Here is a 23,535-nt window from a genome sequence, read left to right as displayed (position 1 = left end):
TAAATGTTGAAAAAAAAATTTTCAGACAGTAATAAAAAGACAAACTAATCTTAGCCATAGCTTTACCAGCATGATAGCAGCATATGGATAGCAGATGTTATCAACTCTTTATGTACATGTGTTTTGATACAAACTATAAGGACTATTGTAAATTCGGATATCAAATGAGATGGGCACTTTTAAAGGTAGGATGCCAATGCTTTAACAGCAGCATTTCCATTTCAGGGCAGAAGAAGTTAGAGCAGCTGTCATCTCATGCTAACCCTAAAACCTGCTAAAACTAATGACACACTTTTTCTCCATTTTTTCAGGCATTTTATTCTCATCATGTAAAACTATGAAAATTAACATTTTCTGTCCAAATGTGGTATTTTCGTAAAATACTTCATAAAAGTGGTCCTTTTTTAGAGTAAAAATACCATTGATTCACACTTCCAAATGCCAGGAAAATGCCATTTCAGACCTTTTATTTTCAAATTTTTATGGGGGAGGGCCCCCAGACCCCCCCGTTCGGATGCGCCTGCGGCGCATGCAGATCGCCTTCGGCGATCTATCCCACTGCCCCCCCCCCTGGACAAAAAAGTTAAATACGGCCCTGAATATGAATATGAATATGAATATGAATATGAATATGAATATGAATTCGGAAAGGCAAAATGGAAATCCCCAGGTGCGTCCATCCATCGGAGTCACCCACGGATAGAAACATCGCAACTTCATCCTCCTGTCCACCCAGGACTAATTCATGACTGCGCTCTGTAATGTTCAGTCCCAGCTCGATCGAGAAGGTCAGCTGTTAATTGGCCATTTCGTCAGTTCATATATTTCAGCAGCGTGCAAGGAGCAGCGTGTCGATATTGGGTGGGAAGGCGCTACATAGAATAGCCGATATATCACTATCACGAACGCCATTACCAAAGTTCAGTATTACTTGCTGGATCCCCGGACTAAACAGACATATTTAGCTAACCTGGTAAGTCTTCCTATCACTGTCGACTCTCTCCGGCCTTTGTCAGTGACGTTTGTTCTTATAAACTACTATCACCTTGTCTTTGGATGATAGTGTTGCATATTTTTACTTGTAGTTTAAATCGGAAGTATGGGAAAGTGAAAGTAGTTTGTTTCAGATACCTAACAACTACTATCACCTTGTCTTTGGATGATAGGGTAACTCGTGTCAAATTTCACCATATAATGTTTTAGCTGTTTTTGACAAATGACTACGTCACTTTCTCATAAATCGGTAAGGTTTTCGAATCGAAATGCACATTTTCTAGAAATTGATGGTTTAATCCCGCCCGGACGCCTCGCTTCAATGCCGTTTTCGTTGATGACGTCTTAACATGAACATTTTCGCGGTCGCGGTGGTTTACATTCAGCGATTTTATAATAAATCTAATCAAAAATGGAAAATTTGAGCTTTACATTTGTGATTAACAATTAAAAACGGACGTATTTCCGCAAAGTTGTAAATCACATCATAGTATCACTTTAAATCGGAAGTATGGGAAAGTGAAAGTAGTTTGTTTCAGATACCTAAAAACGGGGTGGGTTCTAGCTATATAATGTTTCCAAGGGATTCTAATGGGACCCAACTTGTATGTGTCCCATGTTCTATAAGCGACAGTGCATTGGGGGAACAACCTATCTTGAAGACAAGCATCAGTGCCAGCTCTGGGCGATGGTGTGTTGGGGGAACAACCTATCTTGAAGACAAGCATCAGTGCTGGCTCTTGGCGATGGTGTATTCTAATTATTTTGATAATAAATTTCTGTTCGTCAATGTACACAATGGTACGAACCTACCTGTAAAAAAAAAACTCGCTGCCCGGCTTTTGTCCTTACCATGTACATGTATACACACTATACCCTCCCAGGGCTCGAATGCAAATCAAGAGTCCGCCCTTTCGTTTTCTTTATCCTAATTCACCGTTCTGAATGAATTCGGAAAGTCAAAATGGAAATCCCCAGGTGCGTCCATCCATCGGAGTCACCCACGGATAGAAAACATCGCAACTTCATCCTCCTGTCCACCCAGGACTCATTCATGACTGCGCTCTGTAATGTTCAGTCCCAGCTCGATCGAGAAGGTCAGCTGTTATTTGGCCATTTCGTCAGTTCAGCTCGTGTCGATATTGGGTGGGAAGGCGCTACATAGAATAGCCGATATATCACTATCACGAACGCCATTACCAAATTTCAGTATTACTTGCTGGATATCCCCGGACTAAACAGACATATTTAGCTAACCTGGTAAGTCTTCCTATCACTGTCGACTCTCTCCGGCCTTTGTCAGTGACGTTTGTTCTTATAAACTACTATCACCTTGTCTTTGGATGATAGTGTTGCATATTTTTACTTGTAGTTTAAATCGGAAGTATGGGAAAGTGAAAGTAGTTTGTTTCAGATACCTAACAACGGGGTGGGTTCTAGCTATATAATGTGTCCCAGGTTCTATAAGCGACAGTGTATTGGGGGAACAACCTATCTTGAAGACAAGCATCAGTGCCAGCTCTGGGCGATGTTGTGTTGGGGGAACAACCCATCTTGAAGACAAGCATCAGTGCTGGCTCTTGGCGATGGTGTATTCTAATTATTTTGATAATAAATTTCTGTTCGTCAATGTACACAATGGTACGAACCTACCTGTAAAAAAAAAACTCGCTGCCCGGCTTTTGTCCTTACCATGTACATGTGTATACACACTATACCCTCCCAGGGCTCGAATACAAATCAAGAGTCCGCCCCAAGGAGGATACCGCGGTGACGTCACGGCTTTTTCCAAGATGGCGCTGCATATTGTAAACAAACTCGATCCACGGCCAAGGGAAAATCAAGTCATCAAAAAAGTTAGATTTTTCGCATCAAATCAGAGTTATTAGTACTTTTCTGCTATGAAATAAGTCTTCAGACAATAAGCTATCATTTGAATAATGAAAAGTGCTGTTTTGATGGGGAAAAATAGGGTTTTTTAAACCAAATAGCCGGGCACCGATCTTCCAAAATTAGCGATGGTTTCAAAACAGTCTCCCAGATATGGGGCAATCTCTTCATTATCATAATGGGATTTGGAGTCATGTTTACAGATTTTACAAGTTCGAGACCTGTAATACCTAAAACTCGCATAGATCCCCATAGATCCCCTCTATTTGTCGAGTTAGCGCCCCTGTAAGATCATGCATTTTCGGACACTAGAACGAAATCTTCCTGCGGATATCGCGGTTTCGGTGATGATTTAAGGAGAAATTGACTGTTCTTAGAGTTGTATGTGATAGAAATGAGTTCATACTTCATGAATACATGAATATATTATGATATGGGCGAGCTTCTAAGTCAAAACAATAACAAACTCAACTGCATCTCTACTGTATATTGCGTAGTGCATTGATTAGTGTATTTCGTAGTGTATTTTAGCGGAGACATTATTTCCGCACTTTGGCCACGCCAAACGTCTTTTTTATTCGTGGAAGTTAATCTGCTCTGTAAATTTTATTTTACACAGGAAGAATCCATACTAGGTATTGCAATATTTCATGTCTATTGGTGTTTTTGTGTACAGGAGCGCACCAGACAGTGAGACGTGGAGATGTGTTCAGTGCTGGTGCTGTCAGTAGACTGAATCTGATTGGCCATAGCGATCACTAATATGGGTCGGGATCACGTGATGTGACGTCACCGCGGTATCCTCCTTGAGTCCGCCCTTTCGTTTTCTTTATCCTAATTCACCATTCTGAATGAATTCGGAAAGGCAAAATGGAAATCCCCAGGTACGTCCATTCATCGGAGTCACCAACGGATAGAAAACATCGCAACTTCATCCTCCTGTCCACCCAGGACTAATTCATGACTGCGCTCTGTAATGTTCAGTCCCAGCTCGATCGAGAAGGTCAGCTGTTAATTGGCCATTTCGTCAGTTCATATATTTCAGCAGCGTGCAAGGAGCAGCGTGTCGATATTGGGTGGGAAGGCGCTACATAGAATAGCCGATATATCACTATCACGAACGCCATTACCAAAGTTCAGTATTACTTGCTGGATCCCCGGACTAAACAGACATATTTAGCTAACCTGGTAAGTCTTCCTATCACTGTCGACTCTCTCCGGCCTTTGTCAGTGACGTTTGTTCTTATAAACTACTATCACCTTGTCTTTGGATGATAGTGTTGCATATTTTTACTTGTAGTTTAAATCGGAAGTATGGGAAAGTGAAAGTAGTTTGTTTCAGATACCTAACAACTACTATCACCTTGTCTTTGGATGATAGGGTAACTCGTGTCAAATTTCACCATATAATGTTTTAGCTGTTTTTGACAAATGACTACGTCACTTTCTCATAAATCGGTAAGGTTTTCGAATCGAAATGCACATTTTCTAGAAATTGATGGTTTAATCCCGCCCGGACGCCTCGCTTCAATGCCGTTTTCGTTGATGACGTCTTAACATGAACATTTTCGCGGTCGCGGTGGTTTACATTCAGCGATTTTATAATAAATCTAATCAAAAATGGAAAATTTGAGCTTTACATTTGTGATTAACAATTAAAAACGGACGTATTTCCGCAAAGTTGTAAATCACATCATAGTATCACTTTAAATCGGAAGTATGGGAAAGTGAAAGTAGTTTGTTTCAGATACCTAAAAACGGGGTGGGTTCTAGCTATATAATGTTTCCAAGGGATTCTAATGGGACCCAACTTGTATGTGTCCCATGTTCTATAAGCGACAGTGCATTGGGGGAACAACCTATCTTGAAGACAAGCATCAGTGCCAGCTCTGGGCGATGGTGTGTTGGGGGAACAACCTATCTTGAAGACAAGCATCAGTGCTGGCTCTTGGCGATGGTGTATTCTAATTATTTTGATAATAAATTTCTGTTCGTCAATGTACACAATGGTACGAACCTACCTGTAAAAAAAAAACTCGCTGCCCGGCTTTTGTCCTTACCATGTACATGTATACACACTATACCCTCCCAGGGCTCGAATGCAAATCAAGAGTCCGCCCTTTCGTTTTCTTTATCCTAATTCACCGTTCTGAATGAATTCGGAAAGTCAAAATGGAAATCCCCAGGTGCGTCCATCCATCGGAGTCACCCACGGATAGAAAACATCGCAACTTCATCCTCCTGTCCACCCAGGACTCATTCATGACTGCGCTCTGTAATGTTCAGTCCCAGCTCGATCGAGAAGGTCAGCTGTTATTTGGCCATTTCGTCAGTTCAGCTCGTGTCGATATTGGGTGGGAAGGCGCTACATAGAATAGCCGATATATCACTATCACGAACGCCATTACCAAATTTCAGTATTACTTGCTGGATATCCCCGGACTAAACAGACATATTTAGCTAACCTGGTAAGTCTTCCTATCACTGTCGACTCTCTCCGGCCTTTGTCAGTGACGTTTGTTCTTATAAACTACTATCACCTTGTCTTTGGATGATAGTGTTGCATATTTTTACTTGTAGTTTAAATCGGAAGTATGGGAAAGTGAAAGTAGTTTGTTTCAGATACCTAACAACGGGGTGGGTTCTAGCTATATAATGTGTCCCAGGTTCTATAAGCGACAGTGTATTGGGGGAACAACCTATCTTGAAGACAAGCATCAGTGCCAGCTCTGGGCGATGTTGTGTTGGGGGAACAACCCATCTTGAAGACAAGCATCAGTGCTGGCTCTTGGCGATGGTGTATTCTAATTATTTTGATAATAAATTTCTGTTCGTCAATGTACACAATGGTACGAACCTACCTGTAAAAAAAAAACTCGCTGCCCGGCTTTTGTCCTTACCATGTACATGTGTATACACACTATACCCTCCCAGGGCTCGAATACAAATCAAGAGTCCGCCCCAAGGAGGATACCGCGGTGACGTCACGGCTTTTTCCAAGATGGCGCTGCATATTGTAAACAAACTCGATCCACGGCCAAGGGAAAATCAAGTCATCAAAAAAGTTAGATTTTTCGCATCAAATCAGAGTTATTAGTACTTTTCTGCTATGAAATAAGTCTTCAGACAATAAGCTATCATTTGAATAATGAAAAGTGCTGTTTTGATGGGGAAAAATAGGGTTTTTTAAACCAAATAGCCGGGCACCGATCTTCCAAAATTAGCGATGGTTTCAAAACAGTCTCCCAGATATGGGGCAATCTCTTCATTATCATAATGGGATTTGGAGTCATGTTTACAGATTTTACAAGTTCGAGACCTGTAATACCTAAAACTCGCATAGATCCCCATAGATCCCCTCTATTTGTCGAGTTAGCGCCCCTGTAAGATCATGCATTTTCGGACACTAGAACGAAATCTTCCTGCGGATATCGCGGTTTCGGTGATGATTTAAGGAGAAATTGACTGTTCTTAGAGTTGTATGTGATAGAAATGAGTTCATACTTCATGAATACATGAATATATTATGATATGGGCGAGCTTCTAAGTCAAAACAATAACAAACTCAACTGCATCTCTACTGTATATTGCGTAGTGCATTGATTAGTGTATTTCGTAGTGTATTTTAGCGGAGACATTATTTCCGCACTTTGGCCACGCCAAACGTCTTTTTTATTCGTGGAAGTTAATCTGCTCTGTAAATTTTATTTTACACAGGAAGAATCCATACTAGGTATTGCAATATTTCATGTCTATTGGTGTTTTTGTGTACAGGAGCGCACCAGACAGTGAGACGTGGAGATGTGTTCAGTGCTGGTGCTGTCAGTAGACTGAATCTGATTGGCCATAGCGATCACTAATATGGGTCGGGATCACGTGATGTGACGTCACCGCGGTATCCTCCTTGAGTCCGCCCTTTCGTTTTCTTTATCCTAATTCACCATTCTGAATGAATTCGGAAAGGCAAAATGGAAATCCCCAGGTACGTCCATTCATCGGAGTCACCAACGGATAGAAAACATCGCAACTTCATCCTCCTGTCCACCCAGGACTAATTCATGACTGCGCTCTGTAATGTTCAGTCCCAGCTCGATCGAGAAGGTCAGCTGTTAATTGGCCATTTCGTCAGTTCATATATTTCAGCAGCGTGCAAGGAGCAGCGTGTCGATATTGGGTGGGAAGGCGCTACATAGAATAGCCGATATATCACTATCACGAACGCCATTACCAAAGTTCAGTATTACTTGCTGGATCCCCGGACTAAACAGACATATTTAGCTAACCTGGTAAGTCTTCCTATCACTGTCGACTCTCTCCGGCCTTTGTCAGTGACGTTTGTTCTTATAAACTACTATCACCTTGTCTTTGGATGATAGTGTTGCATATTTTTACTTGTAGTTTAAATCGGAAGTATGGGAAAGTGAAAGTAGTTTGTTTCAGATACCTAACAACGGGGTGGGTTCTAGCTATATAATGTGTCCCATGGGTTCTAATGGGACCCAAGTTATATGTGTCCCAGGTTCTATAAGCGACAGTGTATTGGGGGAAGAACCTATCTTGAAGACAAGCATCAGTGCCAGCTATGGGCGATGGTGTGTTGGGGGAACAACCCATCTTGAAGACAAGCATCAGTGCCAGCTCTGGGCGATGTTGTGTTGGGGGAACAACCTATCTTGAAGACAAGCATCAGTGCCAGCTCTGGGCGATGGTGTGTTGGGGGAACAACCCATCTTGAAGACAAGAATCAGTGCCAGCTCTGGGCGATGGTGTATTGGGGGAACAAACCATCTTGAAGACAAGCATCAGTGCCAGCTCTGGGCGATGGTGTATTGGGGGAACAACCTATCTTGAAGACAAGCATCAGTGCCAGCTCTGGGCGATGTTGTGTTGGGGGAACAACCTATCTTGAAGACGAGCATCAGTGCCAGCTCTGGTGATGGTGTTTTGGGGGGGAACAACCCATCTTAAGGACAAGCATCAGTGCTGGCTCTGGGCGATGGTGTATTGGGGGAACAACCTATCTTGAAGACAAGCATCAGTGCCAGCTCTGGGCGATGGTGTATTGGGGAAACAACCCATCTTGGAGACCGATCAGTGCTAGCTCTTGTGTATTGGGGAACAACCTGGGCGTATAGTGCATGGGGGGGAAACCCATAGTGAAGACAGACCTGTGCCGCGCTGGGCAATGGTGTATTTGGGGAACAACCCATCCTGAAGACAGATCAGTGCTTGCTCTAGGTGACGGCGTAGTAGGAAACATATAAGGAACATAGTAGGAAAAATATTGAAGACAGACTGTATCACAAGGCAATGCAAAGGGCAAAGGTCTGCGAAGGTGGCGGCAACACAACTTGAGCGGGGGGGGGGGGGGGGGGGGCAGAGGAGAGTGATTTTGACCATGTGCTTGGCGAATGGAAACTATCAATCTGCAGGGCCATTATAACGACATTATAACTTATACTGAACAGTGTCCTGGGGTTCAAACCCTTATTCCTAGGTTATGACAACTAACCGCCAATCTGCAGGGCCGGAGTTGATGACAGTACAATTACAGTGTCATTGGGTTCAAACCCTCAATCCTTTCTTACTAAGGTATTAGAGCAGCAAAGCCTCAACTCGAACCCCAGCCCTAGAGCCCCAACCCTAGACCCCACCTTCCCCTACAACGGATCACTTGACACATAGAATCCATTTGATTTAGGGACTTATTTATAGATTAGAACCTGAGACAGAACTGGGGATGCATAGAACATCCTCTACTAGATCGGGACGCAAATATCCTGGGATGCATAGAACCCGGGACACATACGGATGACCCCCCCCCCCCCATCAGGGACACTGTCCGCTGATCTATTCGAAAAGAGACCAGACTATGTGCCTTTGAAGAGAAGTTTTATTTGCACTTATACACTATAGTTAAGCAACATTCGGTCCCCTTGGCTTTACTAGCCCGGATGTGGTGGTGGTGTTTTGTCCGGCGCTTGGCTGTTAGGTACTTAATGTCTCTCAATTGTTTCAGGTTTGTCGGCCTAGCTCCTACAAACCTTCTCCCAGATGGCAGTCCAAGTTCAAGACCAAGGGTTTCCTTCCCCAGTCCAAATCGACAGAGGCATGTGTGTATACACGAGTATAGATGAGAATGGTGACCAACGTCTAATCATCAATGCACCCGAACCAGAGAGTAGTGCAGTCGCTGGAGTGGTCAAGGATCTCTTCACCTCGAAACCCGAAGACCTCTCCAATGATTTCCGACGAAGTGCTATGCTCATACGTATAGCAAAATATCTTCTGGTCGCAGCCTCCGAGGAACCCCTTACGGATGACATGACAAAATTAGGGACCAAGTTCGAAGAATTATATAGCCAGTTTCGTCTTAAGTTGCAGAATCTAATGCTATTTTCCTTCGAGATGTTTGAAATGTTTAAGACAGCCTGCTTCTACCTTGATGAAGGGAACGAAGAACTTGGAGCTGAGACGCTGCGGGATATGCAGGGGAAGTGGACAGAAAAAAAACAGGTGTTCATCATTCTTTCCAAAAAGATAAAAAGCATTGAAGAAGATGCCAACAAAGTGGTACAAAAGCTGCATACCAGAAGAGAGAACATAGGGAGCATATTCGATGCGTATGTGGCCGTTCTGAGCGAATGTACTTCGGGCATCCTACAGATTCGTAGTTTTCTAACGGAGCAGCAGGACCTACTGGAGAACATGCAGAACGCTTTCGATTTGGAGGCGCACTGCGCTAAGTTGCAAGTGCGGCTGAATGGTACAACTTTCCGGCAGCTGACCAATAATGTGACATCTGGTGGATTCCTCTATGAGATTCATCGCACAATCCTGAGGTACATGTAGGTCATTGATCTTCAACTTTCTTTGCAGCCAGGTGCTGATATGGAAGGGCCATTAGACTCCTCCCAAACACAGTCCATTCGCCAACTGAATCATTCTTCCTACATTGTGTATGCGGAGAGACGAGACCAGGGGAGATAGGAGCCGATACAATGTATCTGATGTGTAGGCGCACGGATACACGAGCAAGGAACATCCTTTGCTAACGCTCTCATTCGTTTTCTATAAATTCATGAATCACTCCAAGGGCAAGGCTGTATAAAATGTATTAAACAGTAAAAGGTTTCCGAAGAGTGGTCACCAGATATCCTCTCTCCATTTGCTTAGGGAGCCTGATTTTGCCTCATTTTAATCAGTCTTATGACTCTTTGTGCAGTTTGCTTTATGTCTCCCTTTCAGATGTGTCGCAGCAAAGCAGATCAGTGGATCCTATTCCAGAGCACTGGGCTCCGAGGAGGCGAAGGCCACATTCACCCGGATGGTTTCTGCCTCTCCTTCTCGTTTAACCGCACAGGAAAATTGTCAACACCTTATCACGGAGTTCAACGAGGCATTCACTGAGTATCCTCTGAATCGAGGCATCGTCGAGATGATTCAAACGGGTAAGGCCCCAAGTTAGATTCATAATCTTGTCCCTCAGCAATACTTTGCCATTGGGTAGCCTGGAATCCCGGCCAGTGCAGTGTGGGGGATACAAATCCAATTACCTGCTGGTACAGTCGATTTGCTTGCTCCAATATATCTGTAGTGCGCTGAGAGACTCACCAACAGCTACCTCGGGAGCCCATTTGTGCAGATGTAACCCAGTCAGACTAACTCAAAATCCCTGAGCCTGAGAGGGATGAGATTGGGTGTGAAAACCCTGACGCATTTGTTTGTCACAATATCCACATTTGTTTCTCATCTCATGCATACTATCAGTGATCGATTCGACACGTTAGGCCTACCTAATTTTTAGAGTGTACATGTATTTCGAATTTTCGATAAAAACACGATTTCTTTACACCAGCACGTTTTACATTTCAGCGGATTGGGGCAATCCGCCTCCACCGCAGAATGAAAGATGGTGTGCGATTCTGTAATCAGAGATTTTTTGGCGATATGAACGCATGACCGGTGGGATCAGGCCAAGGATTACGTAGAAGGACGTCTGTAAATTGACTCCACTGACCAGCCGGGCTTCCATATCAAATGTCATTCGAGATCAAGGCTATTGTAAATACATGCTTACATTCGCAGAGAGAGGTGGAACGACCGTCCTGCCCCCTGACTTTGTCCGAGATTCATAGCTTGATTAGTGCTCTGGTTGAGGCTCCTTCTTTCATTCCCACGCTGATAATGCCAACCTCTCTGAATTCTCACCCCTTACTGCTGACCTTCAAAAGGTACTGTCTCTCTACACTGATCCGGCCAATGCAGTTATGTTTCCCCGCATGGACACGCTCGTGGCAACCACACGAGGGCTAAAGATCAAGGCTACGTCTCTGTACGACAGATTAGCAAAATATGAATCTCAATCGCTATAGAGACATATAAATGTAGATTGGATTCGGGCATCGGACAAAGTACGTTACACTTCCAATGCGCCTGCTTTCGTCACGCCCAAGACTCTTCCACTCCCGAAGAAGTAGTGATGACACCACAGCTGAAGTATAATGTACATAATTTTCTAAGGATCTGATGAAACGTTACCAATGAAATATTTCTCTGTAACAAGTTACCTACTGTAAATTTCCGTGTTATCCTTATTGCATATAACCATATGTATAATGCTGTGGTAATAAATGTATAGAACTGGCTTGCCACTGGCATTTGATTTGCTGATTTCTCTTTAAATCAACCGATAGACTTCTTCAAAATACAGAACCTCCTTTTGGGCCGCTGTGCGGGAGAGCAGAGCAACTGTGTTGGGGCCCAAAATTAGAAGAAAACGGAGGGATGCCGACGCACTTCGCCGATAGATCGGCATGCCCATAAGGACGAGCTCGATATTCTTCTGAAAAGCCTTCCCATCATAATCATGAATACATGTACATTCTATTAAAAAAACTGCGGCTACTTCCGAGAAACGACACCTGCATACATGTACATGCTACTGCAGGAGGTGTTGACCAGAGTCGTCCGAGATGTTGACAAGGAAGTCGCTCAACTGCGATTATTCGCGGTAATTAGAACTGGCACAGACTTTTTTCGTGACCTAGAAGCGTGATTTAGTTCTTGTAGCAGTCTGAGTTGTTGAGCGGAGACGACGGGGCGCAAGTTTCTATAAAGCGGACTGAGACAACGACACATTCATTTCGGACAAACGAATTTTGCGACAAGTTGCTGATTGAAAAAGGTAAGTTTTCACTTCAATCAGGGTCGGTTTATCGTTGAAGAGATTCATCCGTCCTGTAGTAATCACGTCAGAAAAGAGGTGGTTCGTCATCAAGATGGAGAGTTGACATCGAACATTTGGAGGTATAGTTCTCTAACACTCAAATACTTCGTCTTGACTGAAGAATCTCTATTCTGAGGGTCGGTTTAATCTTTCTTACCTTCCCTTAGTCTTTTTTTCCCACTTTGTAAAAGCATAGACTGTTCTTTCACAGTCTGTGGTAAAAAGTAGACCCTTGTCAACATCTTTCAGTCGCAGAAGCCACGCATCTAACAACCATAGTGGCCTGGCCCACCGACATCCATCGAGCTCATCATCGACAATTTCACAAGAGACTATATCGTTGTTTACATTATGGTCTTCTTATGACAAGCTTGGCATAGGTTTGTTCAGTTTTATGTATTAACTTTTGACAATTTCTTTTCAAGTCCTTTACCGGACCGGAGGCATCCATTGTAGCAATGATGCTGCTGTTGGTTTTCTTTTTGGTGGCCATTATCATTGAGGGGTCAGGTGAGTAAATGATGGTGACGATGTCTACATTGATTTACATATATGCACTAGTGGGTGTAAGTGAGGTCCTACGGTGTATATTTATTACATTTTTGCATCCAAGTTTGGTCATGGCAGCGTATACAACCATGACGGGTATTTCCTTACCATTTTAAATATTTTCTTGGCCATATAAAAGCTATATAATCGTGCAAATGATTCCATTCGCGGCGGGGTTTTATATCTGCAGGACTAGGGTAAGTTGCAGGGTAAATCAATCTTTTATTTTCAAAACGGGTCACTGCATAACCTTCAAGCACGTTGGCCGAAAACAGGAAGTAATGCAGTGTTGTTTTCAAACTCGCCAATAGTGCAATGAAGTCGAGAGTCAAGAATATCGTGATGTGTGTTTTGATGGAATCAAGACTTAACCGGATGCAAGTCAATACGCTAACCTAGATTTCGTAAGGACCAATTAAACTCCTTGAGAATGCAATTCTTTTTCAAACAATATTCTTGACCTAATGATCATAGAAATACATCAAAAAGGAAAAGAATGTTGTACAATAGGCTGGTACTGAGTTGATACCCAATGTCAAAGAAAGAAACCCTGCCTTAGTGGAACTTTAAAATGGTAAACAAAACAATTTAACCACTCACAAAGTAACGATCGTTAAAATCAAATCAGGCTACATTACGCAGTTTCACAAAGGAAATCTGAGCGACGAAACTTTCGTTCGTTCGCTTCGTTCGCCCTTGACCATTCTTTGACTCCCATGCACCCTCATCATTTTTTCGACTTGTAGTTGGCTTGCCGCAGCGCCCCGACGAGGGCAGTGTGAGGTGTGACATGTCGAATTACCACGTGGGCGAGGGTGCGACCACCATAGCCACCGTCCGAGCCGGCGAGACCCTGACCCTCGAATGCCGTAAAGGGTACTACTTCAGCCGGTCTCTCCAGGACGTGGATTATTCCGATGGCGTCAAGGATTTTGTCTATGATAGGGCGCCCCGGGTACTGACATGCCTGTATACCGGAAGGTGGGATAAACCCATCCCTACTTGCCACGGTGAGTGGACGTGACAATATAACTGACTTGCAATAGTCATCCTCAACCGAGACGCAGAGGGAATGCTCAGCTTTCAGAGGAGGAGGACTTGGCGTGACTTCGTGCCATATCGCCACATATTGTCCCCGGTGTTCGCTACTCGGGATTCACGTACACACGGAGTTATGGCTCTGGCGTCATCAGAGTGTGGCCCTCAGCTGGCTGAGTTTTAACTTCAGTCAGTATACTATTAGGGAGCTCAGACATATTCCACTGTTACGTATACGTGATGGATATAGAGTGTGAATGTCGCTGAGACTCACCAAGCGAATACTGTCTTTTTGCAGCCTTCACGTGTCCCCGCCCAAACATACCTGCCCGCGGCGCAATACGGCCATATGGGCAGACCACCTTCAAAGCGAACGAAAGCATCACATACGTCTGCGGAGAAGGCACAGTCCTGGTTGGCTACTCGTCACAGACATGTGACATGATGTGGAACGGGTGGAGCTATGGGTTGAGTCCACCATCGTGTATAAGTAAGCGATAGGTATATTCACATGCATGCATATATCAACCAAATCGGAGACGCTATAGGTGGCTTCATGTCAGTGTGGTTGGAAAAGAAGCCAGCAGTAACTACTGATTACGCGTCTGATCACCGGACGGCAACCACGGCAAATCCGAGTTTAACCGCATCCACGTGCATCCGCTCATACACCCCAGGAAAGATTGGCTGAAAGAAGTTTGAATCATCTCAACATCCTCCGGCTCACTTCTAATGTGAATAAATCTGCTGCGACAGTGATCCAGACAGAATTCGGCCCCTCCAATGTGGACGGAAGTCTGCCCAAAGCGATTTTCAGGAAGTTTTTCTATTAACCTTATTCATTTCAGCGGTGCGGTGTCCTGGTCCCGAGGGCCCGCGAAACGGCTGGATCACGAACAGGAACCGTGATGTAGGCTCTACAATCCATTACTACTGTAACAGAGGCTATGAACGCTACGGGGCACCCAATCAGACATGTCAAGCAAACGGGAAATGGTCCGAGGGCACGCCCATCTGCAAGAAGGAGAGACAGATCGGAGGTAAACCGATGAAACAAGCCCTCTGGCGACATGGTTCGATGACGACGCAGGAAGAGGTCGACCAAAGGGCGATCAGTGAATTTGGGTCGACAATCCTAGACATTTCAAATTTCAAACCATAGGACAAATTTCTAGTGTTTATCTGATGTAATTCTATATAGTATTCTAGTGTCAAGAAGTCGTAGCTACATAGTATATTGCCTCTAAACTAATCAGTGAATTGAATGGTGTACCCCTGAAAAATTTATCATAATTTCCTTGTATTTATTCTCCTATCGTCCATGCTTTTCTTTTCTGACAGTCTGTGATAATCCTGTGGTCCCTCCTGGATCAAACGCAAGAGGAGACTCCACTCTGAACGGAGCGAAAGTTACGCACCGATGCTTCAGGCCAGAATTCCTGAAAGGGCCGTCAGAAAGAATATGTGGCCCCCTTGGATGGTCACCGTCCTCGGAACCAGAGTGTGAAGGTAATTGATTTTATTTATCCTGTTCGAAACTATCTCAAAATATGATCTTGTGATTGGCTGATTTCAATGACTGCAGCGGTGGTGCAGAACTTGGCACTTCTGATTAGAAGATTGAAACATGGCCTGCCAGTTTGGGTGGGGGCTATACTTCATGATAGTGAGTTAACTTTACCTCAAAATCATCATTTCCAGCGCTGCACGCCTTCGATCACCGAGACACTTTGGCCGAGACGTTTTTCTCCATTGTTGACAGATTCTCCTCCGTGGTAAACGGGGACGTCATCAATGGAATGTTTGACCGTCGATACGATCTTTTTTTCCTGATCGACTCTTCTCACAGTGTCCCACCAGACCACTTCGCCTTGGCGAAGGAATTCGTGTACAATGTGATTGACGAGGTGGGTGCCATTTCAATCAATGGCCATTCAAAACATCCGAACTTCCACAAAATGTATTTTTCAGTGCTCTTCCAGGATTGTATGGGATACTCTCCACCGTGCTAACAATAAGATTGCTTGATTTCTGGAACAGGCAAGATCATTTCATCGATCATGATAAACGAATACCTAAATAGATAAATGCATAAAATTGATTTATTTTTCATTCCCTTTTAACAAGATTTTATAAGGACTACCCAGCAAACTAAAACTGTTTCACTCCAAAAGCAGTGGCGTTATGACGATTGACCACGAGACATGTTAAAAAATTTCGTCTGTCTGATTATCATTCCACCGTGTCAATGATAATAACCCATCCCGGCCAATATCCTCAACCTGCCAGAATGAAGTTGCAAAAGTAGATACATTTAGGAAGATACTGATTTTGTAAAGGCGTGTATTTTTCCTTTCCTGTTTAGCTTACACTGACCAACACCAATACGGCTATCGGCCTTGCCTCTTTCTCTACCAAGCCGGAGGAGGAATTCACACGGAGCGGCGGAGTCCATGCGGACACTGGCAGAGGAAAGCCATCGCTCCACCGACGGTTAGAAGATCTGAAACGCATTGGTATGCCACAGACACACAATGAATGGTTCTGGTTATCGACTTTCCGCAGCATCTTGACCCTCAATGTATTGACATTGCTCAGCTTCCAGACAATGCAAGTCAAGACGGCGGAGGCTACGGAGGCAATACCACTGGAATTATAGTTCAGTATGTTCCGCAGTGGCGGTACCGTTGCCACTGAGGTTTATCCGAGGCGCGGTTATTGCCAGTTGCAAAAGAAGGCTCCGACGAGGGTTGATAACAAGCTAAGAAAAGGATGTCAAGGACGACACCGCCACGAACAATCTTCGCGGCATCTTGACCCCAAAAGACTTAGACAACCCCCTTGTTAAACTATAAGTACGAGGTGGTAAAAAAACTTTGGGAGTAAGAGGTGTTTACGAGATGTTTTCGCATGGGGTTGGATGAAATGTACCTTTCTCTTTCTATCTAGATCGCGACACTAACATCACTGGTGCCCTTGAGTTCGCCCGCAAGGTCATGATCCCTTTGAGCTCGCATGCACGACGAGGAGAGGATGCCCCCAAGGTCATCTTCCTGTTCAGTGATGGTAGGTATGCGTTGCGCCTGGCGAAGTTGGAAGGACTGATAGGAATCTCGGCGATCTGGATGGAAACTGATTCTCCTGGGTGAGAATGAATTTGTCCTCTCATGAATGCTGTTGTGTCAGTTCGATTACTCAAAAATATGTCGTTTGCGGCGATGATTGGCGAGGTTTGGCTAACCTTGACACAAATGAGCACATCTTTCCTATTATTTTTGTCATGCAGGAGATGTAACTCTTGGCGGTAACCCAACATCAAGCGCCAAGAAGCTGAAATACCTTGGCGTGGAGATCTTTACCATCAAAATAGGGACCATGATGAACAAAAAGACCAGGTCTATACTGGAGGGGGTGTCCTCTGAGGCTGACTTCCCGAGGCATTATCCTCATGTGTTGAGAATCAAGGATAAACTCGATCTGGAGTACATGGTCGCGAATTACAAGAGTTATTCAACAGGTTCGTGAAGGCCAAATCGGTGCTCTTCAAACACCGTTCTCTGACAGTATTGTGGTTCATACCATTGCAAACAGTGAACACGAGAGCTTTCCCTTTCTCAACTTGCCAAATAGACCCCAAAGGCAGCCTTTCGTCATTCTTTCTTCCTGGCAGGAGAGAGAAGGGACGAGGCAAATACATGTACATGTAGGTCTATATCTTGCAAACAAGTTGTAGGTTTCGTCGCAAGCAACAATCTTACCCTCTCCTTAAATGATAGGCCCACTTAATAAGCCTTTCAGATCTGTGCCAACAGGGACATTGGTCCAAATCTTCAACATGACCTTCGTCGGGTCAAAAAGCAACCGAAAGTTGCTGTATTGTCAAAAGTGATAATGCAGTTTGTAAAAATATTTGTTCTTCTTCAGCCGGGACCCTTTTCCCTCGGTTCCCAACCTGCGGAGTCGCCGGGGACATCCATTACACCAAGTCGTACCAAGTCGGAGGTGATGCTGCCAACTCCACCACTTGGCCCTGGGTCATGGCAATCAGCAAGATCAGACTGTCGGCGGATAACAGCATAAACAAGGTATGTACTACCTTCAAAAGTTGGGTACCACAGGTTGCAACCAATCCGCGCCATTTCGCCTAAAAGACGACCTGCACGCTACTGGGGAGTACCGTAGAAGGTGAACAAATATCTTTTGGACACCGTTTTCTAAGTCAATTTCCAAACTTTTTCAGGCTGTGTTCGCGTGTACGGGAACCCTGATTTCTGAGCAGTGGGTGCTGACTACCGCGAAGTGTATAGATGATCGTAATGATACCAATTTCGTGGTTACATCTGGTAAGACACATGCATGGACATATTTGGCGTTTGACGAAATGTCTTGGCTTTCTTTACGCAATACAGTCATGTATCCTAACCGTTACATTTATTTAGACCTATTTCACCCCATTCTCCACGTCAAACCAGAATCTTTTAATTGAGTGTTTTTTGGGGGCAAACGAACGTCTTTTCCCTTTTGGCCTTCTTCTATTGAACATCATCAGCAGTTTCACATTGCATTGTCATTTTTTTGTGTTTCTCACGTTGCAGTACCACGGATATCCTCCTTCATTAAAAAGATTTCGTTTACCCTTTTCAGCGTCTTCCCCCAACACATTCGACGGCGAGATGGTAAGGGAGACGTTCCGTTATGGCAATATGCCAGGTGACATAGCACTTCTCAGACTTCTGCGGCCACTCAAATTCGGACCATATGTGAGACCCATCTGTCTCCCGAACCACAGGCCGAGCGAATTAGGTATGTACATTTTAAGATTCAAATCGTCTCACGCTGCCTCAACCATCTTCACGCCCAGCATGCAGTATCTTGACCCTCAATGCATAGACATTGCTCAGGTTCCAGACAACACGCGGAGGCGGCGGAGGCAATACCGCTGGAAGTTAAGTATGAGCATGCAGCAGGTTCTGGTCTGGTATAACGATCGCTCTTCTATCTGACGGTGAACCAGCTGGATTTTCTTTTATTTGTTACAAGATGCTAAGAACGAAGCATGCAGTAAGATCATTGTAGTTTGTTCGCCCATTATATCATAATCTTTCGTCGACCAGAAGGACGAACTGAAGCAGTCGAAGGCAGTCGTAGCCATATCCCACAGAATATTTTGTTGATCCGAATTATCATACAATGCAGTTTGGCACTTGATCCCTATCTCTGCGCGCTCTCGACTATACGGCCACATTACATGATATTTGCTATAGTTTTGTGGCTATTCACTAGTTCATTCATCACCTATGAGAAGGGATTGCATTTGCCGCTGCATGATCAAATTCTTAATATATTAGCTTTTTCCGATTTCAGACGATAAATTTGGTGACTACGCCGTGACAATTGGTTGGGACCGAACTGAAGAGAAACCGAAATTGATACAGGCAGCTGTTCCCATCGTTGAGGACAGGAAGTGCAGAGCGCGCTCTCGTGTTGTCGGTTACTGCGCTGGTTAGTAACTCCCTCTCGGCTTTTAATCTTTTTGTCATAAATTGGACTCCCAAAATGAATGTCTGCACATCTTTATTTATGTAAACTGCTACTGTTCCACTCGTCTCAGTCTGAAACATAGGCTTTGTCGCTGACTACGATAAAGCTCACACTCTTGCACTGTTCCAATCGTAAAACCGACTGTAAAAGTATATGTATCCGAGTTTGCCACAAATCTTTCTTCCGACACATATTGTTTTGTCTTCAGGTTTGAACACGGTCCTAAACGGCACCTGTTCCAAAGACATCGGTAGCCCACTCATGATCAAATCTAGGATGGACAAGATGACAAGAGAGGTCCACTGGATTCAGATTGGTAAGTTCAAAGAACTCATTCCGTCAAGTGAACTTACAATAAAAGACTCTCATGGTTATTTTCAAAACTTCCGAGAATCAAAACGCATGAGTGCAGAATGCTTCGTCCTATTCACGCTTAACACCTTCAGCGCCGAACCACGTAGACCTACGTGGCCCAAATCCCCCTCCCCTTCGAGCTGGAAATCGGAGTCTCATGGACTTCATGAAAGAACTACGCCATCGCCATCTTCAGGGCAAGGTAAGAACTAGAAAAGGTCCTTTCAGTTCCTTCCTTCCCCTGAAGATGGCGATGGCGTAGTTCTTTCATGAAGTCATTTAACATAACATAACATAACATAACATAATTTATTTCTCTCCAAAAAACCCTTTCGGGTATAAGAGGTTACATGATTTAACATTTACATATGGTGGACCAAGCTGATGAATTCTTTACAAAAACTATGAATATTGTCTAAGTTTACCCGGGAACATTTAGTCATAATGCGATGGAAAAATTCATGATAAAAAACCTGAGGTAATTCTTTTAAGTTTGGAAACAACTTTACTCGCATGTGACGGAAATACGGACACGTAATAAAATAATGAAGTTCGTCTCTTACACAAACCTGGTCACAAAGACCACAAATATTTTCTGCAGTTTCATTTCTATACATTCTGGTTACTGTTTCTGGGAATTTTATAGATCCAGTACGAAATTTACAAATACTGACCGTTTGATATAATGGTAATTTTTTAACATAGGGCTCCATATTCAGGTTTTGTTTAAACATTCTATAAATTATACATCTGAAATCGTTATTTACCTCGTTTCTCCATAGTTGTTCACACTGGTCTCTCATTATCTGTTCAACTACAATTTTCAGTTCTCGTAGGGACAAAACCTCGGGAGTATACCAAATTTGAGTGAGGCCACAGCCGTCTAGAACAGTTTTCACACTTTTACACCAGCCTTGGTTTAAATAACCCTTGTCTAAATGCTCCCTAGTTATGTTATAAAAGATATAAGCCCATTTATCTGTTTTTCCAATTCTGAGTCTGTTCCAAAAAGATAACATTCGCACGGCTATGTGAATCTTCAAAGAGTGTCGCCCAAGTTCTCCCATTACCATTACTGTAGGAGTTCTTAACGGTAATCGTAGCAAATATTTGCAAAATTTAACTTGTACACGGTCCAGCAACTCGGTGTTTTGGTTACCCCACACCTCACTACCGTATAGCAAAACTGGTGTGACTACTTTGTCAAATATGTCTAGACTCAATTCGACCGTAAGAGAAAGTCTTCTACACGCTCTCAGTACACCAAACATGGCTTTCATACCTTTATTATATCTATCTTTTATTGCCCTCGCAAAATTTCCATTATATGAGAATGTTACGCCTAAGTATGTGAAATGGTCTACCAACTCGACCCTACCCCCATTATATCTAAATTCCGGTATATTTACTCTAAGCTTTCCCCGAGAAAAAATCATTGCCTTGGTTTTCTTAATATTTACGATCAGATGCCACTCCTCACAGTAATCGTGCAATAAGTTCAGGGCGTTTTGTAACTCGTTAGGATCATCTGCCATAAGAATCATATCGTCCGCATACAATAATATTGCCAGCTTCAAAAAAATCTCCAAGTTGTCTAAAAACTCACATCGGCTATTGATATGTAAATCAGAAGGACCATTAAAACCATGGTCGTTCAAAAAAATTTCAAAATCGTTTAGATATAACGCAAATAAGAGTGGCGACATATTTTCGCCCTGCCTAACCCCTATGGAACACGGAAAATAATCTGATCTATTATTGTTAATCTGAACACACGATTTCGCTTTATCATACATATTTACCATGACATTCAATATTTTACCGTTTATACCATTTCCAATAAGTTTACGCCAAAGTCCTAACCTCCATATTTTATCGAAAGCTTGTTTGAAATCAATAAATACCACATATAAGCGTTTGCCCTTACTCAAATACAAATCAATCAAACACTTCAGAACAAAAACATTGTCCATGGTAGAGTAACCTGATCTGAAACCTGTTTGTTCTTCACCTAATACCTCGTGTAAATTCACATACTCGTCTAACCTGCTATTTAAAATAGCTGTGAACAATTTACCTAAACAGCTTAATAAAGTAATACCTCTGTAATTCTCACCCTTTGTTCTATCACCCTTTTTCTTATAGATTGGTTTTATAATGCCATTAATCCAATTTGTCGGTATGCATCCACTGTCCAAAATTCTGTTAAACAAATTATAATAAAAATCTATTAAATACTCCCCGGTGTTAATGATAAGTTCGTTTGTAATACCGTCAACTCCACTGGCCTTTCTCCGCTTCAATTTTCTTATTTGGGTCAAAATTTCCCCCCTCTCTATCTGCCTATTCAACACTTCATCTCCCCTGTTTATCTGCTCAGTAGTCATCTCGAAACTTTCGTCGGCCACATTCCCAGCATTTAATTCTTTAAAATGATTTTGTAAAGTGTCGAGCATATTATCAGGTATTCTATCTTGTTCATTTCCCCTAACATTCAACATCTTCCAAAATTTGTGAGACTCGTGGTCTTTCAACTGTTTCAGATCCTCTATTCTACTCAGATTATACCTATGTAAACTGGTCTTTAGTAACTTCTTGTACTGTTTTCTCTCGTTTTTCATTTGGGTCCTATTTGCATGCGACTTAACATTTCTAAAACGCTTCCGGGCACGATTAAAAGCACTTTTCTGTAATCTGCACTCTTCATTATACCAAGGTTTCCTTTTTAAAATGTCAGGTCTATGTCTCCTATTATTCCCTTTTACACCGAATGTTTCAACAGCACTACCAATCAGTACTGACTGATATTTAAAGTTCTGAACTACGCCATTGCCATCTTCAGGGCAAGGTAGGAACTAGAAAAGGTCCTTTCAGTTCCTTCCTTGCCCTGAAGATGGCGATGGCGTAGTTTCATGACGTCTGGGATCTACTGCCCCCCGCTAGCTACACTGTTATTTTGATAATACAACATTCTGAAATGTGTTTTTTCATGTGTTGCAGGAGTTGCCTGGCAGACTGATGGATGCACGGCAACTAAAGGAAACTCGGGCAGATTCGCCCGTCTGGAGCCTTTTATGCCATGGATAAATTCAATCATGAATTAAAAAAGAAATTAACTGGTTTAACCATATTCATGTAAATTAACTAGTTTAACCATATAAACAGCTTTCGAACTAAATAGACGTATGAGTGTGTTAGCATATCAAAAATAGTCACCGACTAGAACACAATATAATTATTGAGAAATGTGATTAAATTGAGAACGGGCGATCGCAACGAATTTGACGAACGTTTCGCTGCGAACGCCGCTGTTTGTTTGGGCGTTGTCGACGAGTTATTCCATCTTAGATTCTAAGATTCCATACAACGCATTGGTCAAAGCTGAAATGCAGGATTCTTCTCACATCGGCTTGACAAAGGAAGCGTCTTGGACATATGCTATCATGTGTGTGAAATCGTTGACTTATAAGTTGAAGTTTCACGGCTCACGCTGTTGTCCATGACAATGTCATAAAGTGTTGGCGGGAACCTCAAGGACTTTCGCGCACGATAAGAGAGGGCATCTTTTCCAGTCATTAAATTTTGATTTGACATTATTCAAGAAGAGGCAGGTCCCTCAAATTCTATATGAAAACCCCTTGTAACAGCCAAAATAAACACTCTTTGAATAAGCGGTAAAGAGCTGAAAACGCTTTGGGATGTCAAGTATCCCGTGTAACAGCCAAAATTATACATATTTGATTTATCACATTATCATTTTCACATGAGACTTTTCTCATTTGGTCATCTTCTAGTATACAAATGTGTTTCGAATCAAATCGAGAGCCCCGTAAAGGCATTTTCGAAAAACTGAAGTGTTATTATTTCATCAAAACTTGTATCATGAAAGAAATAAAACGCACCAATGTTCCATGTTATCTTATTTAACACACTTTACAAAA

At 43.0% G+C, this 23,535-nt stretch overlaps 1 protein-coding gene and 1 pseudogene across 3 annotated transcripts; both read left to right on the top strand.

Annotated features, from left to right (window-relative positions):
* The first annotated feature begins 682 nt into the window (after window positions 1-682).
* LOC135501597 (complement factor B-like) lies at window positions 683-23,504 on the top strand. 3 transcript variants are annotated; one of them, XM_064793787.1, is made up of 23 exons: window positions 683-973; window positions 2,204-2,253; window positions 3,915-4,071; window positions 5,302-5,351; window positions 7,013-7,169; window positions 8,903-9,725; window positions 10,132-10,334; window positions 10,759-12,070; window positions 12,538-12,622; window positions 13,408-13,671; window positions 13,998-14,189; window positions 14,548-14,739; window positions 15,041-15,208; window positions 15,401-15,606; window positions 16,065-16,215; window positions 16,649-16,765; window positions 16,986-17,216; window positions 17,624-17,784; window positions 17,940-18,042; window positions 18,344-18,502; window positions 19,064-19,201; window positions 19,449-19,556; window positions 22,595-23,504. In XM_064793787.1, the coding sequence occupies exons 9-23, from the start codon at window positions 12,571-12,573 to the stop codon at window positions 22,696-22,698; spliced, it is 2,346 nt and encodes a 781-aa protein (XP_064649857.1). In that variant the 5' UTR covers window positions 683-973; window positions 2,204-2,253; window positions 3,915-4,071; window positions 5,302-5,351; window positions 7,013-7,169; window positions 8,903-9,725; window positions 10,132-10,334; window positions 10,759-12,070; window positions 12,538-12,570; the 3' UTR covers window positions 22,699-23,504. The 3 variants fall into 3 exon arrangements, with proteins under 3 accessions (XP_064649857.1, XP_064649858.1, XP_064649856.1); XM_064793788.1 differs by lacking the exon at window positions 2,204-2,253; XM_064793786.1 differs by lacking the exons at window positions 683-973; window positions 5,302-5,351 and having other exon boundaries at window positions 987-2,253.
* Window positions 16,364-16,435, top strand: LOC135501947 (U4 spliceosomal RNA; annotated as a pseudogene).
* Window positions 23,505-23,535: the final 31 nt, after the last annotated feature.

The sequence above is a fragment of the Lineus longissimus genome, chromosome 17 (assembly GCF_910592395.1).
Source record: "Lineus longissimus chromosome 17, tnLinLong1.2, whole genome shotgun sequence".
NCBI classification, from domain to species: domain Eukaryota; kingdom Metazoa; phylum Nemertea; class Pilidiophora; order Heteronemertea; family Lineidae; genus Lineus; species Lineus longissimus.
The sequence above is the reverse complement of the archived record's forward strand: the minus strand, read 5'-3'. Positions and strand labels throughout refer to the sequence as shown.